The sequence below is a fragment of the Heptranchias perlo genome, chromosome 15 (assembly GCF_035084215.1).
Source record: "Heptranchias perlo isolate sHepPer1 chromosome 15, sHepPer1.hap1, whole genome shotgun sequence".
NCBI classification, from domain to species: Eukaryota; Metazoa; Chordata; class Chondrichthyes; order Hexanchiformes; family Hexanchidae; genus Heptranchias; species Heptranchias perlo.
Genome location: NC_090339.1, coordinates 8,356,292 through 8,375,981, shown reverse-complemented (window position 1 = coordinate 8,375,981; position 19,690 = coordinate 8,356,292). Strand labels below are relative to the sequence as shown.

The following is a 19,690-nucleotide window of genomic DNA, read 5'->3' as shown; positions in this document are numbered from 1 at the left end:
CTCTCTGTCTTTCTGGTCTCTCTCTCTCTCTATCTTTGTGATTTGACCCCTTGTGTATTCAGTATTCTTGGATGTAATGTTTCCCTGACCAACCTGTCTGAACACCATTCACTCCTTTGATTGCTGTGATTATCTCTCTGCCGAGGTGTGATAAAGGGCAGTTAGAAAGATTATCTGTAATCACCAGGCATTGTTCTCTGACTATATATACTGTGCCTTTTATGCAACCCTTCACTCACCTGACGAAGGAGCAAAGCTCCGAAAGCTTGTGATTTCAAATAAAGCTGTTGGACTATAACCTGGTGTTGTGCGACTCCTTACGTTTGTCCACCCCAGTCCATCACCGGCATCTCCACATCACATCTTAAGACTACACAGACAAAGCACTTATTTATGTATTGCAAAAATACAAATTGCTAATATGAAATTCATTATTTTTAAATTGTATCTAGTGCTAGATGATACTCCAGGATCATATGATGCAGGGGATCCTCATACTACAAACCTGTATGTCGGAAACATAAACCCACAGGTACCTTCAAGCCTTTATTGCAGCTTGTCATATTTTAGCATAATTGATACTTAGAGTTCCTTATTTTTTAATAAGACAGTTTTTCCGTAACACGTTGTTCTGTGCTTCTGTTAGATGGACGAAGAGATGCTCTGCAAGGAATTTGGCAAATTTGGCCCTTTGGCAAGTGTAAAAATCATGTGGCCTAGAACAGAGGAAGAACGAGCTAGACTCCGAAACTGTGGCTTTGTTGCCTTCATGAACAGAAAACATGCAGATAAAGCCCTTAAATCTCTCAATGGTAAGTAGAACAAAGTAGAAGGTGCATTTGTACTAAGTTAAATTGCGGGATATGGTATACAGGAGTATTATCTGACACTGGGTGATCTTGGTCATTTCTTGCAAACCTGCCAAAGCTGTATCATGATGTGCAGCAGTTGACTCAAAGACCCAGTTTCATTTAAACGTAAATATTTAAAGATTTTTGTGTGCAGCTGATATTCATTTAGTTTCAAGCTTTAGAGAAAATCTTTTTGTGAATTTGACAAATTAGAGTAGATAAATTATGGCCCAGAATTTGCTGGAGCAGGGCATCTCGCGGTGAGCGCCCTCAATTGGATTTTTTTCCTCACCTTTCAGGTCGTATTATTTGTGCAATGCAATTTTCTGGAAATGTGAATTGATAACCGGGCGGCAAGGTCAATCGGGCATCTGGGATCTCCTGAATGTCTTGTCCAATGGTCTATCTCCTTAACCAATGAAATTTAAGGATAGAGAAAGAAACAGAGCGTGAATTAGAGTCAAATCAGATACAGAAAGAGAAATTGAGAGAGGGAAAGACAGATTGGATTGAGAGAGAGAAAAAAGAGCCAAAGGAAAAGTAAGAAAAAAAATCCTCTCGGAACAATTTACTACCTGCAGGAGTGAAATTCCAGTTTCAGTTGTTCCCTTTGTGGGCCTCCAAGGTTGAGTTTAATGTCGGGACCATAAATCGTTTCATTAACAGGGTTCTTACGACATGAAATACCAGCCCTAAATGTCTGTAGCGAAATTCATTCGTATTTACGATGCAAATTAGAGATTTGAGAAATTAGAGGAGCATGTAACAAGGGTAATGCAATAATCATGGGGGACTTCAATCTTATAGACTGGGCAAACCAAATTGGCAAAAGTAGTTTGGAGGATGAGTTCATGGAATGTATTCGAGACAGTTTTCGAGAACAATATGTTGAGGAACCAACTAAAGAACAGGCTATTTTAGATCTAGTACTGTGTAATGAGACAGAATTAATTAGTAATCTTATAATAAAGGAATCTCTGGGGAAGAGTGACCATAATATATTGAGTTTGAGAGTGATGTAGTTAAGTCCGAAACTAGGGTCTTAAATTTAAACAAAGCCAATGATGTAGGTATGAGGGGTGAGTTTGCTAAGCTAGATTGGGAAGTTAGATTAAAAGATATGATGGTAGATAAGCAATGGCAAACATTTAAAGATGTAATTCATAATTCCCAACGGATATACATACCCTTGAGGAATAAAATATCCGCAGGAAAAGTGATCCAACCGTGGCTAACTAGAGAAGTTAAGGATAGTATTAGATTAAGAGAAGAGTCTTACAATACTGCCAAAAAGAGTAAGTCTGAGGATCGGGAGGATTTTAGAAATCAGCAAAGGATAATTAAGAAATTGATAAAAAGCGAGACAATTGAATATGAGAGTAAACTAGCACGAAATATAAAAACAGATTGTAAGAGCTTCTACAGGTATATAAAAAGGAAGAGAATAGCGAAAGTAAATGTAGGTCACTTAGAGGCAGAGACAGGAGAAATTATAATGGGGAATAAGGAAATGGCAGAGACATTAAACAAATATTTTGTATCTGTCTTCACAGTAGAAGGCTCAAAAAAATTACTGGAAATACTGGGGAACCAGGGGTCTAATGAGAGGGAGGAACTTAAAGTAATTTAGATTAGTAAAGAAAAAGTTTTAGAAAAATTAATGGGACTAAAAGGCGACAAATCCCCAGGACCTAATGGCCTACATCCTCGGGTTTTAAAAGAGTTAGCTGCAGAGATAGTGGATGCATTGGTTTTGATCTTCCAGAATTCCCTAGATTCTAGAACGGTCCCTGTGGATTAGAAGGTAGCAAATGTAACCCCGCTATTCAAGAAAGGAGGGAGAGAGAAAATAGGGAACTACAGGCCAGTTAGCCTGACATCAGTATTGGGAAAATGCTAGAATCTATTATTAAGGACGTAGTAACAGGGCACTTTGAAAATCATAAAACGATTAGGCAGAGTCAACATTGTTTTATGAAAGGGAAATAGAGTTTTTTGAGGGTGTAACTACCAGGGTAGATAAGGGGGAACCAGTGGATGTAGTATATTTGGATTTTCAAAAGGCACTCAATAAGGTGCCACACAAGATTAGGGCTCATGGGATTTGGGGTAATATATTAGCATGGATTGGGGATTTGTTAACAGAGAGAAAACAGAGAGTAGGAATAAACGGGTCATTTTCGGGTTGGCAGGTTGAACTAATGGGATGCCGCAGGGATCGGTGCTTGGGCCTCAGCTGTTTACAATCTATATTAATGACCTCGATGAGGACACCAATTGTAATGTATCCAAGTTTGCTGATGATACAAAGCTGGGTGGGAATGTGAGCTGTGAAGAAGATGCAAAGAGCCTGCAAAAGGATATCGCTAGGTTAAGTGAGTGGGCAAGAAGGTGGTAGATGGAGTATAATGTGGGGAAATGTGAGGTTATTCAGTTTGGTAGGAAAAATAGAAAAACGGAATATTTTTTAAACGGTGAGAAACTATTAAATGTTTGGGGTTCAGCGGGATTTGGGAATCCTTGTACAAGAAACACAGAAAGTTAACATGCAGGTACAGCAACAATTAGGAAGGCAAATGGTATGTTGGCCTTTATTACAAGGGAGTTGGAGTACAAGAGTAAGGAAGTCTTGCTGCAATTGTATAGGGCTTTGGTGAGAGCACTGGAGTACTGTGTGCAATTTTGGTCTCCTTACCTAAGAGAGGATATTCTTGCTTTAGAGGCGGTGCAACGAAAGTTCACTAGATTGATTCGTGGGTTGTCCTATGATGAAAGATTGAGTAGAATGGGCCTATACTCTGGTAGATGTTGAGAGGATGTTTCCCCTGGCTTGAGAGTCTAGAACTAGGGTACATAGTCTCAGGATAAGAGGTCGGACATTTAGGACTGAGATGAGGAGGAATTTCTTCACTCAAAAGGGTTGTGAATATATGGAATTCTCTACCCAGAGGTCTGTGGATGCTCAGTCGTTGAGTATATTCAAGACTGAGATCGATAGATTTTTGGACTCTAAGGGAATCAAGGGATATGGAGATTGGGCGGGAAAGTGGACTTAAGGTCGAAGATCAGCCATGATCTTATTGAATGGTGGAGCAGTCTCGAGGGGCTCCACCATTTAATAAGATGGTTGATGGCAACCTCCCATTTTTGCGAGATTAGGCGCTAATGTGGCGATTCACAACTCATGGCATATCTCTTCCTGCCACACGTTGCTGGTTTTTTTTATGCACTAATAATGATGGGTGCCGTGAACTCTCTGTTATTTTTCCAGCAATTTCTGGGCCAATATGTTATAGTTATAGATAAAGATTTAGTGTTTATTTTTATGGTGTCTTAAAAAAGAACTAAGAAGTATTAAGAAAATTGCTGACAGCTATTTAGATGTAGCTTTTTCGATGTAATTTAATTTGAAATTGCGTCCGTTTGAGCATTCATGATGGTTTTTCTGTTAGTACGTTTTAAATTAATTTGGTAGACTAATACTTAAAAGGGAAACCAAATTATCTGATGTGCTAAAGATCAGGTGTGGTGTCATGTTTACAGGGAAATTTATAATGGGTTATGAAATGAAGCTGGGTTGGGGGAAGGCAGTGCCCACCCCCCCATACCCTATATACATTCCACCAGCTATGATGGAATTGACTCTTCCTCCTCCTCCATCGGGTTTACCTTTTAATGCACAGCCTAGAGCGAGGCTGAGGAACCCCGATATGCCACTGCCACCATCAAAATCCAAGGAGGAATTTGAGAAGGTAAAAAGATGTGAATGATTTCTGTGCATGCTAGAGAATCAAAAATTAAATGTTCATACAAAAATATTATTGTAGGTCTAGTGTTGTAAGTCATCATTTGTTTAAATGTTTGAAGGTTGACTTTCATTACTCGTTCTTAAATTTTGTTTTTTGTAGATATAAATTGCAGTAATGCAAGTGGCATCTTGTTATATTGAGATGTCAAAGTAAATAGAAATAAATTTGGAACAGGTTTTATTTACTCACATGCGTTTGGGACCTTGGCGACAACAATTCAATTCAACCCAAATTTAGGAACATAGGAACAGGAGTAGGCCATTCAGCCCCTCGTGCCTGCTCCGCCATTTGATAAGATCATGGCTGATCTGTGATCTAACTCCATATACCTGCCTTTGGCCCATATCCCTTAATACCTTTGGTTGCCAAAAAGCTGTCTATCTCAGATTTAAATTTAGCAATTGAGCTAGTATCAATTGCCATTTGCGGAAGAGAGTTCCAAACTTCTACCACCCTTTGTGTGTAGAAATGTTTTCTAATCTCGCTCCTGAAAGGTCTGGCTCTAATTTTTAGACTGTGCCCCCTACTCCTAAAATCCCCAACCAGCAGAAATAGTTTCTCTCTATCCACCCTATCTGTTCCCCTTAATATCTTACAAACTTCGATCAGATCACCCCTTAACCTTCAAAACTCCAGAGAATACAACCCCAATTTGTGTAATCTCTCCTTGTAACTTAACCCTTGAAGTCCGGGTATCATTCTAGTAAACCTACGCTGCACTCCCTCCAAGGCCAATACGTCCTTCTGAAGGTGCGGTGCCCAGAACTGCTCACAGTACTCCAGGTGCGGTCTAACCAGGGTTTTGTATATCTGCAGCATAACTTCTGCCCCCTTGTACTCTAGATATAAAGGCCAGCATTTCATTAGCCTTCTTGATTATTTTCTGACACCTCTAATGTGGAATGATGGCCTGGCTAAGAATCTAGATTCCTTTTTTTTTTGAACGAGCTGGAATGTACAGCACCATATCAGTTTGTGTTTGTGGTATTTTGAAGGTAGTGTCATTTAGCAGCCAGTTTAAGCAGAGTTGAAAACTTTGGTTATGAAAAGATTGATTTGGGGTGTCCATTTACATATGCAAATAGTAGGAATTAAACATTTTGGGCGCACACTACATTCTGTTGATCTTTCATAACAAATTGAGTTTCCTAAAATAGGGGCTCAGTCAACAATTGGAAATCTCAATGATCACAACCTACCTCTTTTTACAGTATCTAATATATTATACATATATTAAAACAATTTGTATCAAGTTCACATCTGTCACACCAGCATTATCTGTTGTACAATAAAATACTTTACGCATATCCAAGGAACCAGTCAAAAAGCAGCTCTACTTCACTATCTTACAGCACATCTTAAACAGATTTTTTCACAAGTCCTTTCAGTATGTTCCTACTGTCTTTATTTATTGCTAGTTGGCATCATCAGCATGTCACAGGTAACATTCAATCCATATAATTCCATGATGAATCTGCTATTATTACAAAGAATTACATACAATTTTACAGCACAGAAACCGGCCATTCGGGCCAAATGTTCCATACCAGTGTTTATGCTCCACACGAGCCACCTCCCACCTTGCTACATCTCACGCTATCAACATTTCCTTCTATTCCTTTTTCCTTCACGTACTTATTGTTCTAAATTGGATAGCCAGGTGGTGAAGGATAGACTACTAGAGCCTAGACTGCAATTGCTTCCCAGCCTTTATTCACAGAGCTCACATTACACCCACACTGTGCCCTAGATCAGCTCCCTTATAAATGGATACGAGAGTTCCCAATTGATACGCATCACCTGGATACAATTAACACTAATTGATTTAAATCACATGGATGCAATTAACACTTATCCCCTAAAAAGCATCTATGCTATTCCCTTCTTCCATTCCATGTGGTAGCGAGTTCAATATTCTCACCACTCTGAAAAAGTTTCTCCTGAATTCCTTATTAGATTTATTAGTGACTATCTTATATTTATGACCTCTAGCTTTGAACTCTCCACAAGTGGAAACATCTTCTCTATACCTACCCTATTGAACCTTCATAATTCTAAAGACTTCTATTAGGTCAGACCCCAGTCTTCTCTTTTGTATAGAAAAGAGTCCCAGCCTGTTCAGTCTTTCCTGAAAGTTCTACTCTCTCAGTTCTGGTATCATCCTTGTAAATCTTTTTTGCACTTTCTCCAGTGCTTCCATATCCTTTTTTGTAATATGGAGACAAAAACTGTGCACAGTACTTTTAAGTGTAGTATTCTTTTAAGTTTCCCAGATGGTAACTAAATGCCCACACCACTTTAAAAACAAACTACTGTCTTACTGTCAAAATCTAAGTCTGCATTTTTGGTGATCAACTTACACACTATTTGTAGGATTTAAATATATTCTAAAATGTGCAGTATGCAGTAAAAATGTGTTTGTTTACAGTTAGTAAAATAAAGATTTATTCCCATGTTGAAAACATACAACTTTTTCTCAACTCTAGCCTTTTTGGTTGATACTGATTTTGGATGTCTGTTACACTATTAATTCAGTTACAGATTCAACCAAACGTATCACATACAGAACATCCAGAACTGATTGTTTTCAGCTCATTGTGTCCCAATAATAGGTGGTCATAATCTTGTACTGTTGTTGCACTGTGGACTTCTTAAAATGTTGTTTTTTTTCTTTATTCTGGAGTGCAGAACTCCAGAGACTCCCAAGTCTTGAGATGTTCTAAAAAATCAGGGTAACCTCAGTACTGCGGGATATTGTTAATCATGACCTCTACCATACTGTTGCTTTTACCCAAGTCAAAACAGAACTTGTGCTTTTAAACTCAGGTTTTTTAGGACGATGTTCTGATTCCCACAACACACAAATTATTTTACTTTGCATTTTGTGATACTCTGCATAGAACCCTGTAGTGATATTTTAGAGTATTTCTGTACTGAGGCCCAGCAACTGATGATTGAACCCAGCATTACTCACTAGAGTAGTGTGTGCTACAGAACAATCAAGGGAGAGCAAACTTTATCAAAATCCAGATGTATAGATTTTTATCTGTTAGGCCAATCGTCCTGGTGAGTAAGCTGCTTTGGAGTATTTAGTGCTTTACGTCTGTTTTTGTAATTTTTTGTTTTGTTTTCTGATTAAACGCCAGCTAAACATAGCATTAAAATATCAACTGTTGCTTTTGTTTTGTTCTTGATGCTGTATGTCCTGCAGTGTTTCACCAGCCAATACTCACATTTTTTATATTTTTACTATTTGATGTGACTTCATGTGCAGACTCTGTCCGAAGCCGTAGTCAAAGTGGTTATCCCAACAGAAAGGTACACTTTCAGTTCATTCTTACTACTACTGCTACTACGACTAAGCAGCCTATTTGCGACAAGATGTTTAGTAGACAAAAGGATTTTTTTCCACACGTGCTTACGTGCCTTAAAGGATGGACCCCATTTCTGCGAGCAACCATATAGTTCTAGAAATATTCTGTTTTTAAAATTTTTTAAAAATTCATGTTCCGAAAAGTGGAGTTATCAATAATTAGACCTAGGAATGGCTTTAAAAAAGTGACTGATTAACTAGAGTTAACTATTACACCTATATTGAAATAAAGATTTCATTAATTATAGCTAGAAGTTTGTGGAAGTTATTATAAACTAATTTTGGCAGAGAGGTTTTTTTTTTGCTTTGTTACTAAAATGTTGAAGTGTTGACTTATACTTTGCTATTGCTAAGTAATTAACTTGGTTGAGCTTGTGCTGTGATGTCTTGCTCAGAGGAATGGGGACTCTTGGTACGTAATAGCTTAAAAAAAGCAGAAAAATAGATTCGTGGATAGAGTGTGCCTTAGTCACAGCGCAATGAACGGACCAGAGGAACAGGGGACTGAAGTGGCGGCCTGCTGGTGCCTCAGGACGCTAAACTGAGTGGAGCCTGGTGCTGGTTTTCACTGTTCCGTGCGAATATCCAGGGCTTCGTGGGATAACAAGGATGCGCAACCACGGTTTGAGCCTGTTAGCTCCTCACTCTTTGGTAGTTTGTACTATTAGTAATCAACTCGGCCACATGAATTATGGACACTTGGTACTTTCAGGTAATGCTTGCACTACAAATAGCAACTTCTATATTTGTGTGTACCAGCTACAATGGATTTGTGAAACCAACTTATGACATTGATTTGTTATTTTCAGATATTATATTTTGTTGTAACATATTCTTAAAAGCTTGTGGATAGTCAAACGTGGTTTTAAAAAAAAAATTGTTTTAAAGCTGCAATATACGTCAGTAAAACACCAAGAACATTCAGTACACTAGTGGAGTTTTTGTCATAACTGCATGTACCAGAATTAAAATGCAATCAAAGTTAGTGAACTTTAATTTCCGAGCATCCATCCATTGCCTGTATGTTTCCTGAAGCACATCATGTCTATAATGACTTGTAACTGTTGTAAAATAACTTGGTGGTTATTGAAGGTGGAACATTTAGCAGCGAATATCAGAAAGGATTGACCAAATTGAAGCAAATGTATCAATATTTTCAAATACTGCTTTTCACTTCTTTGGCTGCACCTCAGTAGCAAATCAAACTAACTTAGTGGCAAAAAGGATCCTGCTGTATATTGTGGCTTTAAAAGGCTAAATATTGAGCTATGAATGCTAATTTGGTATTGATATTTGTCATTGCTCCTGAATTTTTGGGTTTTTTGGATTTTGAGGTAAATAAAGTGGAAATAAGTACAACTGTAGGAAAATGCATCATCCAAAACCTTGATAATATATACGTATGCCAGCAAAATAATTAGATTATGCTTGGGGGGTGGGGGGCAGAATTGGGTGGTGCAGTGGTTTAGACACTAGCCTTTCATCTTAAGAGACCTGGGTTCATATCTGGCCCATCTCCTCTGCTAGGTGTAAGGTTCCTCTCAGTGAAATAAGTTTGGGCAGTCTCAATCCATTTCCTAGTGGGCAAAGGACTAGAGCAGAAAACTGGCAATCTCACTCAAGAGAGGCCACAGAATGGCTGGTGTGGGAAATGGAAAAATGCCACACTGGTGCAATAGGCGGTGCTGTTGAGCTTGGGGCTGAGGCCCATTGTTGGAGCAGAGTAAAGGGAGCTTTACTCCACATCTAACTTTCCTGTACCTGACCTGTGCTTGATGCTTACATTGGGTGCCCAAAATGGAAAAGTGTTCCATTTCCCAGCACTAATTGCCTTCACACTGATGAATACAAAATTTGCACAAAATGTTTTTTTTAAATTTAGACTTTTTAATGCAATTGCAAGAATATTGCCTGTAGTAGCTGATAGTAGTAAGTAATGCAGTAAAAAAAATATAGTTGGTTGTAGTTGTGGAAATTTTCTGTTGGATTTGGAGATCTGCTTTATATATTTTGAAACACTACACCAATTTTTTTTAAGATTGTGGATTACACTGAGAAAGGGGACAGCATCAACTTCGAAGCTTGTCTTATTTCTGTTGATTCAAATGCTACAATGGCTTTCACTTTTGAAAGTACTTCTGTCATTTGCTAGTATTTAAGATATGCTTAACTGGGTATTTTTGAACAATTTTTAATTTTCTTTTGTTCTGTTAGGAACCTATTGTGCCTAATTCATCGAATGATCGAATTTGTGGTGCGTGAGGGACCAATTTTTGAAGCTGTAATTATGAATCGAGAAATTAATAATCCCCAGTTTAGGTAAAAATTAACATCATATTGATGGTTATAATTACCTTTTCTATTAATGTAATGAAATAGCATGACTGTTTTTGTTCATCAACTCCTTTGCCAGATTCCTATTTGAGAACAAGAACCCGGCACATATATACTATAGATGGAAGCTATTTTCTATTTTACAGGTAAATTAAAATTACAGACATTTCAATTAATTTGTTTTTAATAGCAATAGTCTCCCTTGTTTTAGTGTTGGAGTGCCTGTTAATAGTGGTCAACCTTATTTACTACGTCTGATCTTTCTTCGGTTGAAGATGTTCCATTCAGGGAAAATAACAGTACATTCCAAATGTCTTACTGGTATATTAAAATATAATACAGTCAGGAGTTATAAATAAACTTTTTAATTTGCTCCAAAATTTCTAAAAGTACTGCCCAATTACTTTATTATCTGAGAAATATTGATCTAAACTAAGATACAGTTTTGAAATTCAAATTGCTTATGTTTCTGTGCACTTAGGGTGATTCTCCTACTAAATGGCGAACAGAGGATTTCCGAATATTTAAATGTAGTTCACTGTGGCATCCTCCACCTATGAATCCCTATTTGCAAGGAATGCCAGAGGACGGAGAAGTGGAAGTGCCTGTTGAGCAAGAGGAACCAGTGAAGAAGGGGCAACTGAAGGATGAGTGAGTTCTACTCTATAAGATGATGATTGAACCTCTGATTAACTGCCTGCAGGAATCTGTAAATAATTGCTGTAGGAATCCCTAAATAACTATTATATAACTGCTTGCAGGAATCTCTATATAAATGCCTTATATAACTGCCCTATTTAGCTGCCTGCAGGAATCTTTGCATAACTTTTACATAACTGCCTGCAAAAATCCCTACATAACATATTAATCAAATCAAATAGCGCAAAAGATCGCAGAATTTTAAACGTAAGTGAGTTGCGCCCATAACTACTTTACACTCAAGTACCCCCGATCTTTTACGCCAGTACACAGCCCCTTTGTCCAAACCAGTCCCCGCCCACAAAACTGCCCATGTCTTCAGGTTGTAATGGTGAATTTCCCCCGATTATGCTCTTTCGGGGGTTTCATCACATTGCACACATACACCTGTGCTCACATTGATCACCTGACCAGCAGTCGGTTGAAGCCACAGGTCTGCCCTATTGCTGCAGAAATCATCAATTAGTTTAAACAGAGAGAAAAGTGCTGCTTCCCTTTTGGTCTCCAGCCTCACTTTCAAGGGGAAATTCTTTCCCAAAACTTTTATACTACCCCACCTAGCACCTTGAGGCCCCATTGGCCCTGTCCGAGTAACGAATCATTTACATTTGATTATGCTGCTTGATTACGCTGATTCATGGGAGATTTTCCGTTCTGGCTTATGTTAATGAGTTTGCACAGAAACTTGGGTGTAACTTCACCTCAGCAAAACTAGTGCAGTGTCGAGCACTTTCTGGGTGCAATTTGCTGATGGCGCCCCTAGCGGAAACTCCAGGCCCTTGTCTTTTTGCGGGAGCTCAGTTCCATTGGGTGTCAGTTGACTGGTAATACTTTGCAAAGGCACTGGTGTTGTGTTACCCTATACAATTACCTTATACGTCTGGTTAGATATAGACATGCAGTTTGCACCAGGTTATACAGTTTTATACCCAAACTAGGATCTAAACGCACACCCACTAGGTTTCTCTGACACTCCCTGAGTGGTCACAGAATATACGTCGTCTCTACGTCCCTGACGTAGGTTCTTCCACTTCCGCGATGGTTAGTCTCCGGAGTCTTCGCTCTGGCTCCACGCCCCAGATTCTTCATTCTTATTCCGAATCTTATCTCTTCAAGCTGTGTTGTCTCTCTCCCTTTGGTTTAGGCTTGCTCGCCTAGTCTGTGTCTTCTGCTCATTGGCTCTGTCCCGAGGACTTAGGTAGCATTACCTCATTACTCCTTTTCTAAATAAGGTCTTGTGTCTTATCACATCTCCTTTGTCTTTCACAAAACTTAGCTAATTCAAACCGGTTCCAGCCAGCTCAGGCCAGCGACTGGACTCAGGTTACTTCAGTTCAAAAGTTGCTCTTGCCTGTGTGTCAGCAGCTGATGTCTCAGGTTACTGCAGCCCCTGGCCAACATCTCACATTTGCTTCCAGCAGGAGTTGCCGGATAGTAATTGGGAGTGGGATCCCAGATTGATTTTTCTCTTCCCTAACCTAGGAGTGCTGAGGCCCACTGTAGCATCCTTGTCACTGTCCCATCTGGCATTGTCCCGCTCTTTATGGCTCAGTTACTCACTGGATAAACAGTCATTGTGGGAACTGGAAACCATGGGGTAAATTTTAACCTCCAAGAACTAGTGGGTTGAGGACGGGTGGGAGGTTAAAATAACAGCCTTTTGGAGCGGGATCGCATCCCGGCTCCAGCTCGCCCACTTCTGGGTTTAACCCAGGCAGGTTTGTATGCGTGTGGACAGCAGACACCAGGAAGTCATGCCCCCACTTAAAGCTGGAGGGCCGATATTTAAAAGGGGAATGTACCTGATTGAGATACTTGAGGTACTTAATATTTTGTGTATTGGAAAAATAAAATGAATTTAACCACATCTATTCGGGTTTCCCATCACTTTCAATTCACATCAGGTGAAAGCAGACGGGAAGGCCGGGTCGATGAGGTGAGTGCCTTTATTGCACTGCTTCTGGGCCAGGAGGAGCAGGAGTGCTTCATCCAGGCCCAACAAGCTTACCATGCCGACAAGTGGACCATCACCTACCTCCGCCTCTTCACGCGACCTCCGATCCCTCGTACCAGCCCCCCAATTCCCCCCTCCGATCTCCTTGTCATCCCGGCCGATCCAATCTCCTCCCCGGCTCATGATCCCTCCCTTTCTCCAAGCCAGGAAGTAAAATTTATTGGCCTTATTAAGGTCGCGACCACCAACTTACCTTCTGGGTTTCACACCCGAAAATCTCCCCCCACCTCCTTCCTAGCTCGAAAGTCAAAATTCTGCCCCATGTGTTCAACAGTGTGTTTAGAATGATACTTCGGAGCTGAACAGTTATGACAGATGAAGTTTCAGCAAGCTTTCTTCACTTAAAGGAGAAAGCATAGTAGAAAATGTTTGGTTCAAATCTCATAGTTTAGATTTTCAAGCAAATGTCTGTCTTCAGTTTCTCAGTGAATGGATGCTTCACTCTTACTAGTGTAACATTAACATTGCAGGATTTTGTGGGAGGATATCTGTAAGGAACACTAGAATTCAGCATTATTTTTTTCATATTAATTTTATCATTGTCTTGGGTTCATGAGTAGCCCATACTATAAAAGTTATTACAGTGGGCTGTACCAACTCAATTAAAAGCCTTTTCATCACTAAATAACCATGGAAACTAAAAAAAACTCATTTAGAGTTTCTGATGTACACCTCACTGACATCAGCAAACTACCCGACTTAATGTCTAAGCTTATACTACATTTATATTTTATATGGAGATGTACAGTGTGTTGCAGCCACTGCAACCTCATGAAGGGACAAGACAAAAATTTCAGTGATGCTAAATGGAAGGTAGTCCATGAGGAAGTGCTGCCCTGGGTCTGTGGGAACAGGCTGCTTTCTTTATCCTAAAATAATCAATTAAAGTAAAGGTGCTTGGGCCCAGGTGTGAATGTATCTGTGCCCAACATCTATTGTAAGGTCCAGAAAATTATTACTTTAACTTGCTATCTTGTTCAGTTGTTTTTTATATTTGTTCTGGAGTGTGGTTGACACCAGCAAGGCAGCATTCATTGCCCATCCCTAGTTGCCCAGAGGGCATTAAGAGTCAACTGCAGTCATGTGTAAGCCACACCAGGTAGGTGTGGTAGGTTACTTTCCCTGAAGGACATTAGTGTATAAATTGGGTTTTTAAGAAAGTCCAGCAGATTTTGTGGTTCTTTTCTGGTGTCAGCCCACAAATTACCAGGTTATTGAATTCAGTTTAACAATTTGCCAAAGTGGGATTTGAGTTCATCACCTCTGGTTTTTTCTTCCAGTACCATAACCTGTAGGCTACCATCTGATTCCTGTCTAACAATCACCCTTTGGTGTGCTGAGATCAAAGAGGAAGGGAATCTCTGCTCGTTAGTTATTTCTGCTATACTGCAGACTTTAGCTATGTGACAATGAAGGCTCGTGCCATGAGCTCATCCTAACCTGGCTCGTGCCATGAGCTCATCCTAACCTGGTCCAGCTCATTGTTATTAAGAGAGTCAGTGAAGTGGTGTGGCTTTTATTATTTTGTGAACACAGGAGTTATAAATTAACATTTGGAATCCAGTGTAGTTTGCTATATTAATCTTTTGCTTCTGTTTTCATTTTAATTTTTAAATTACTGATCCGTAGATCACACAGTGCCCAAAGTGGAAACTCTACCCCTATATGTTTATGTTCACCCTTCGGTTCATAGGGAGCAAGAGCTTACTTGCACTGAGCACAAGAGAACTATCGGGTGCGACCTGAAAATTTAAGAGTGAAATTCCAAAAATATTAGATCCCCATCTGAGCTCATTTTGAGGTCAAATCCTGCCTAATTGTAAAGGTTGCTGATAATTGAATTTCATTTGCTGAAATGCAAACTATCCTGATCATTGCTATTTTTCATCATTATTCTAGTTTATGGTCATTTAAGGCCAAATGCCTTTGCCTTCTGCATATACCACAACAAGTTAAACATTATTGTTGTGGATTCCATAATAGCAAACTAGGGATTTATTTAATGCAGTGACTGCATTTAAAAAATTTATTTGGAAGGGAGAATTCTGAGCATTGTTTGTATTTTTTTGTTAAATTACTAGTCCAAATGTAGACATGTTAAGGTACAAGTTGTAATGTGTAGCTAACACACTGTAAAACTTGCAGGCAAAGAGATAAATTGGAGAATATCTTGAGAGGCTTGGCACCTCATCGAAACGATATAGGAGATGCTATGGTGTTCTGTTTGAATAATGCAGAGGCTGCTGAGGAAATAGTGGATTGCATTGCAGAATCGCTGTCCATTTTACAAACTCCGCTCCAGAAAAAGGTAAACTTTCAAAAAGTGAAATATTCTATGTGCACGTTAAAGTATGCAAGCGTTTGGTTATTGTTTAGTGCAGGTATTGTCCACCATCAATTGTATAACATGAAATATTATCAAGTTTAATTGCATTTTGTACTGCTGTTAAAGTTGGCGTCAGCAAATTCTTGCAAGATTAATATAATTTAAATAATGTTATACATTGGTTTAGTCATTTAGGGCAGTGCTCAGATTTGATATGGACGTTTGCACCTGTTACCTAGGAACTCCTGATTGTAAGAGACGGCTTTTGAAAGCAAAAAGCTGACTCCATTCACTAATGCTTTATATTTACTTTTCATTGCAGATAGCAAGGCTGTACTTGGTGTCTGACATTCTGTATAATTCCTGTGCTAAAGTAGCCAATGCATCTTATTATAGGAAATAGTAAGTTTCGTCCCTTTTTGTAGTAAATCTTTTAAACTTTTTTTGGAAAGGCATTGCTTGTGTAATTTGAAGTGTTTTATTCTTTTAACAGTTTTGAAACCAAGCTCCCTCAGATATTTACTGATATGCACGAAGCGCATAAAGTGATTCAAGCTAGACTTCAGGCAGAGCAGTTCAAGGTACTATTTTGGAGCAATCAGAAGTTTAAAGTTGAAGGAAAGTATGGGGGCGTTCTCTTTGTTCAAAGCATGCCTCCCTTTTCATAGAAAAAATAATACCTTTGTCTAAACTTTATTGTGTTGTTAAAAAAACATGAATTTTGTTGCTGTGACAAAGACCCTTCAGTTTGATCTCCATCCTTGTTATGTGGCTCCATTGATTTAAATTTCAGGGAACAGCTCCGTTACAAATGGCGATGACATGACTTCAGACAGCCTTGGAAGCTGCTCTGGAGTTGACCGGTCCGAGGCTTGCTCTGCAGCAGCCCTCGGACCGGTTTGAATCGCACTGCCTCTGATGGAGCAGCAGAAGGACGCTCCTCGCAATTGATACCCCTGAAGTGGCCAAGCAGGAAAGGAAACTCCACTGGAGGATCTCCACGCTGCTACAAAATTAACTTTAAAAAAGAAATAAAAATGAAAAAATTTCAGCTAAGAATATTATTTTGCCCTATAAAATGGGTACATTAAACAAAAAATACTCCTTCCTCCCAGGCTTCCTTTCCACTTTGAGACCATCTATGACTCTATGACTCTATTTGTCAAGTGGTATCGGACCATCATTTTACATGAAGGATCAGTTATTTTGCTTTGATGTTGCATATTTATAATTCATTAACTAGTACCTAGGTACAAATATTTGTATTATGTGTAGCTAATTTCCATCATGCTGAGACCATCTGACTGCTGCTTACATTTAAATATCCTTATTCCTCCCAATTTGGCACTCACCATAGATGACAGTAGTGGGGAGTAGAATATTTCCCCACTGCTTGGCATATATTGTCAGGATTGAGCACTTTGAGTTTAGGCATAGCACATGCTGGATGCAGAATTAAGATTCCTGTAATCTGCCTCAACCCCAACCGTAGCAGAGTATTCCCTTGTTGCACCAATATTAGTTGTTTTCCAGTCCCCACATCAGCCAGCATTGTGGTATCTCAAAGCAAGAGTAATGCTAAATTACAGCAGTTTCATGAGTCATTAGAAACTGGGTTGAGAGTGCCCAAATTGATTTCACTTGGCATCCTTACAGATATCAGCAAGGGGAGATTTGTTTTTTTAACCATTGTTTACCAATTTTAATTTGTGGTGCAGTTATGGCACAATATTGGTTTTAACAATCTTCCGTGGTCTGTTTCCATTAATAAAAACAGCAACTGTTGTTTTTACTTGTATTTCTAATTTTCCTTTAAAGTTGTCGTAAAAAAAAATTTACGCAGAGAGCTATGATCTGAAATGCACTGCCTGAAAGGGTGGTGGAAGCAGATTCATAATGACTTTCAAAAAGAGATTGGATAAATACTTGAAGGGAAAAAATTTACAGGGGAAAGATCAGGGGAGTGGGACTAATTCGATAGCTCTTTCAAAGAGCCGGCATAGGCACGACGGGCCAAATGGTCTCCTGTGCTATATGAATAATTGTACACAGAAGGTCTGGGCAGTGCCCTGTCTATCCTGGCACACGATACATTATATAGTACTTGTTTCTAAACAGATGAGCTGTGATTTGTACTCTTCATGCTTCAACGATGTTTGGAATTAAAAGAATGTTCTTTTAAATATATTTAAAATAATAATCGTGCTTTATTTTGTTTCTGTTTAGCAAAAGGTAATGACATGTTTTAGAGCTTGGGAAGACTGGGCTGTTTATCCAGAGCCTTTTCTCATTAGGCTACAGAACATATTCCTTGGACTAATGAAACTGGACGACGATGTATCAGAAAGACCTGTAGTACGTACTGGTGTCACTTAAATTATCTTGTTAATGCTTGAAATTCAGGCACATGTTGCGTATAATTTTCCGACTATTTAAATTAGGGGTTGGAAAATCACACATGGTTATAACCCCTTTTTGTCGAGTTAATTCATATTGTATATTTTTATGTAATGCTAGTAGATGGCGAATGAAATTCTTTTCTGGGTTTTCTTCCCTCTTTGAAGTTGCTTTCTCAGTTCTGGAGATGTCACCTGCTGTCACAAGTGGTTGTTCTTTAGGTATGACTTTAGGTAGTGATGGTTGGTTGTCAGGGCACAGCAGCTAAGCGCAATATTGTCTCCAGGGACACTGAGCCTCAGCTATGATCAGCTAACTCAACAGTAAACAGTAGATTCCTATTTACAAGTAACTTGTCAGGTGTTAATTTGATAGCTTATTTGGTTTTATTGTGCTTTCTACGATAGGAAAAGCTTGGTGAGATTCAGTTAGTTAAAAAAGAACTATACTGACAACACCAGTCATGAGAAAAGGCCATTTGGCTCATTGAAGCTCACCCCTCTAGTATGTTATCTCTCCCACCTTGACATCTATTTGTATTCTCAATACTCAAGTATTTTTACCTCTAGTACCTTGCTTGGTAAATTATTCCAAAAGTTGATGGCTGTTGAGTAAAGAAGTTTTTCCTGATACTTGTCCCAAATTTACTTTTCACTAATTTTCATTTATGTCCTCCATTTCTATTTCCTGTTTTCTTGGTGTACTTTTGAAGTAATAATGTGGATTTATAGTGTTGGGGTCATTTTCAAACTTTATACCCCTGGTGGGGCATTTTGTCCAACATGTGCACCTATTGGAAATTCGGGCACGTGTTGCACATAATTTTCCGACTGTTTAAATTGGGGGTCAGAAAATCACCCATGGTGCCCACCCAAATTTCCAATGTGTGAGGTGGGAAAATAACCCCTTATTTGTTGAGTCAATATATTTTTTATATAAAGAGTCTCGAGTCTGAGGTGCTATTTGTCACACCTCGGATTGCTACGTATGAAATAGTCACACCCTTCCTCAGCACTGTATAACCATCCTAACTCTGTCACCCCATCAGTGCTTCCGGACCACAGCTTACCCTACTAGGGCAGCACCCAATGCTCTCAGAACCTAGCACCCTGTCTTCTACTCCTAAACTCACCTCCACCTCCCATTATCCCCAGACCCCTAACATACCACTCTCATTATTGCCACACTCTACAATTCCAATTCCACTGGTCCCACCTTGAGATTATCCACCAAGTGCTCCCACATCCAACAACCCCTTCCCCAATGCTCACACATCCTGCCACCACCATCCCAGTGATTCTGCATCGAGACTAACCTCCCACCACCACTTCCATATTCCCAGACTCAAGGACCCATCACTCCCCAACACTTCTCTGCTGTTCCCACTCCCACCACCCTACTCCTACAGTTCCCAGAACCTGTAATCATCCTCCCAACACTACCAAACTACATGAACTCACTAATGCTCGTACACATTAACCTACTTGGAATATATTCCCTGCTATCTACATGCGAATCCTGAACTTTCAAACAAAGGTAACACATAAAACCGAGTAAATAAATACACCTGTAATAATCAAAGCCACTGATTTAAAATGTCCATGAATGTAAAACAGACACGTAATTTCGACCCAAAAATACTGTTAACATCCCCATGACTCTTTAATCAAAACCCAATTTCACTTATTCAATCACCATAAATCAGCGGCAATCAATCTCGATCAATTAGTCTACAACAGACCAAGACATGACACAAGGAAAACCCCAGTGGTGGAGAGTTTTGGGAACCATAGGTCTAAAGTCATCTGTTCCTCCCAAGCATGTCTCAAATTACTCATATACTGTATCCAAAATGTTATTTTCTGAAAGAAATCTATCTTAATTTGC

General features: G+C 39.2%; 1 protein-coding gene across 6 annotated transcripts in view; it reads left to right on the top strand.

Annotated features, from left to right (window-relative positions):
- Positions 1 to 19,690, top strand: part of LOC137332854 (U2 snRNP-associated SURP motif-containing protein-like) — a 59,018-nt gene that overhangs the window by 22,533 nt on the left and 16,795 nt on the right. For 3 of the 6 annotated variants that reach the window (XM_067996813.1, XM_067996812.1, XM_067996811.1), the window contains 11 exons: positions 453 to 532; positions 647 to 812; positions 4,395 to 4,603; positions 7,935 to 7,978; positions 10,248 to 10,352; positions 10,447 to 10,513; positions 10,849 to 11,018; positions 15,226 to 15,388; positions 15,729 to 15,808; positions 15,900 to 15,987; positions 17,633 to 17,761. In XM_067996813.1, coding sequence (XP_067852914.1) covers positions 453 to 532; positions 647 to 812; positions 4,395 to 4,603; positions 7,935 to 7,978; positions 10,248 to 10,352; positions 10,447 to 10,513; positions 10,849 to 11,018; positions 15,226 to 15,388; positions 15,729 to 15,808; positions 15,900 to 15,987; positions 17,633 to 17,761 — 1,301 coding nt within the window. Of the gene's footprint in view, positions 1 to 452; positions 533 to 646; positions 813 to 4,394; positions 4,604 to 7,934; positions 7,979 to 8,301; positions 8,746 to 10,247; positions 10,353 to 10,446; positions 10,514 to 10,848; positions 11,019 to 15,225; positions 15,389 to 15,728; positions 15,809 to 15,899; positions 15,988 to 17,632; positions 17,762 to 19,690 lie in introns of those variants that run through there. The other 3 variants (XM_067996814.1, XM_067996815.1, XM_067996816.1) reach the window with 3 other exon arrangements.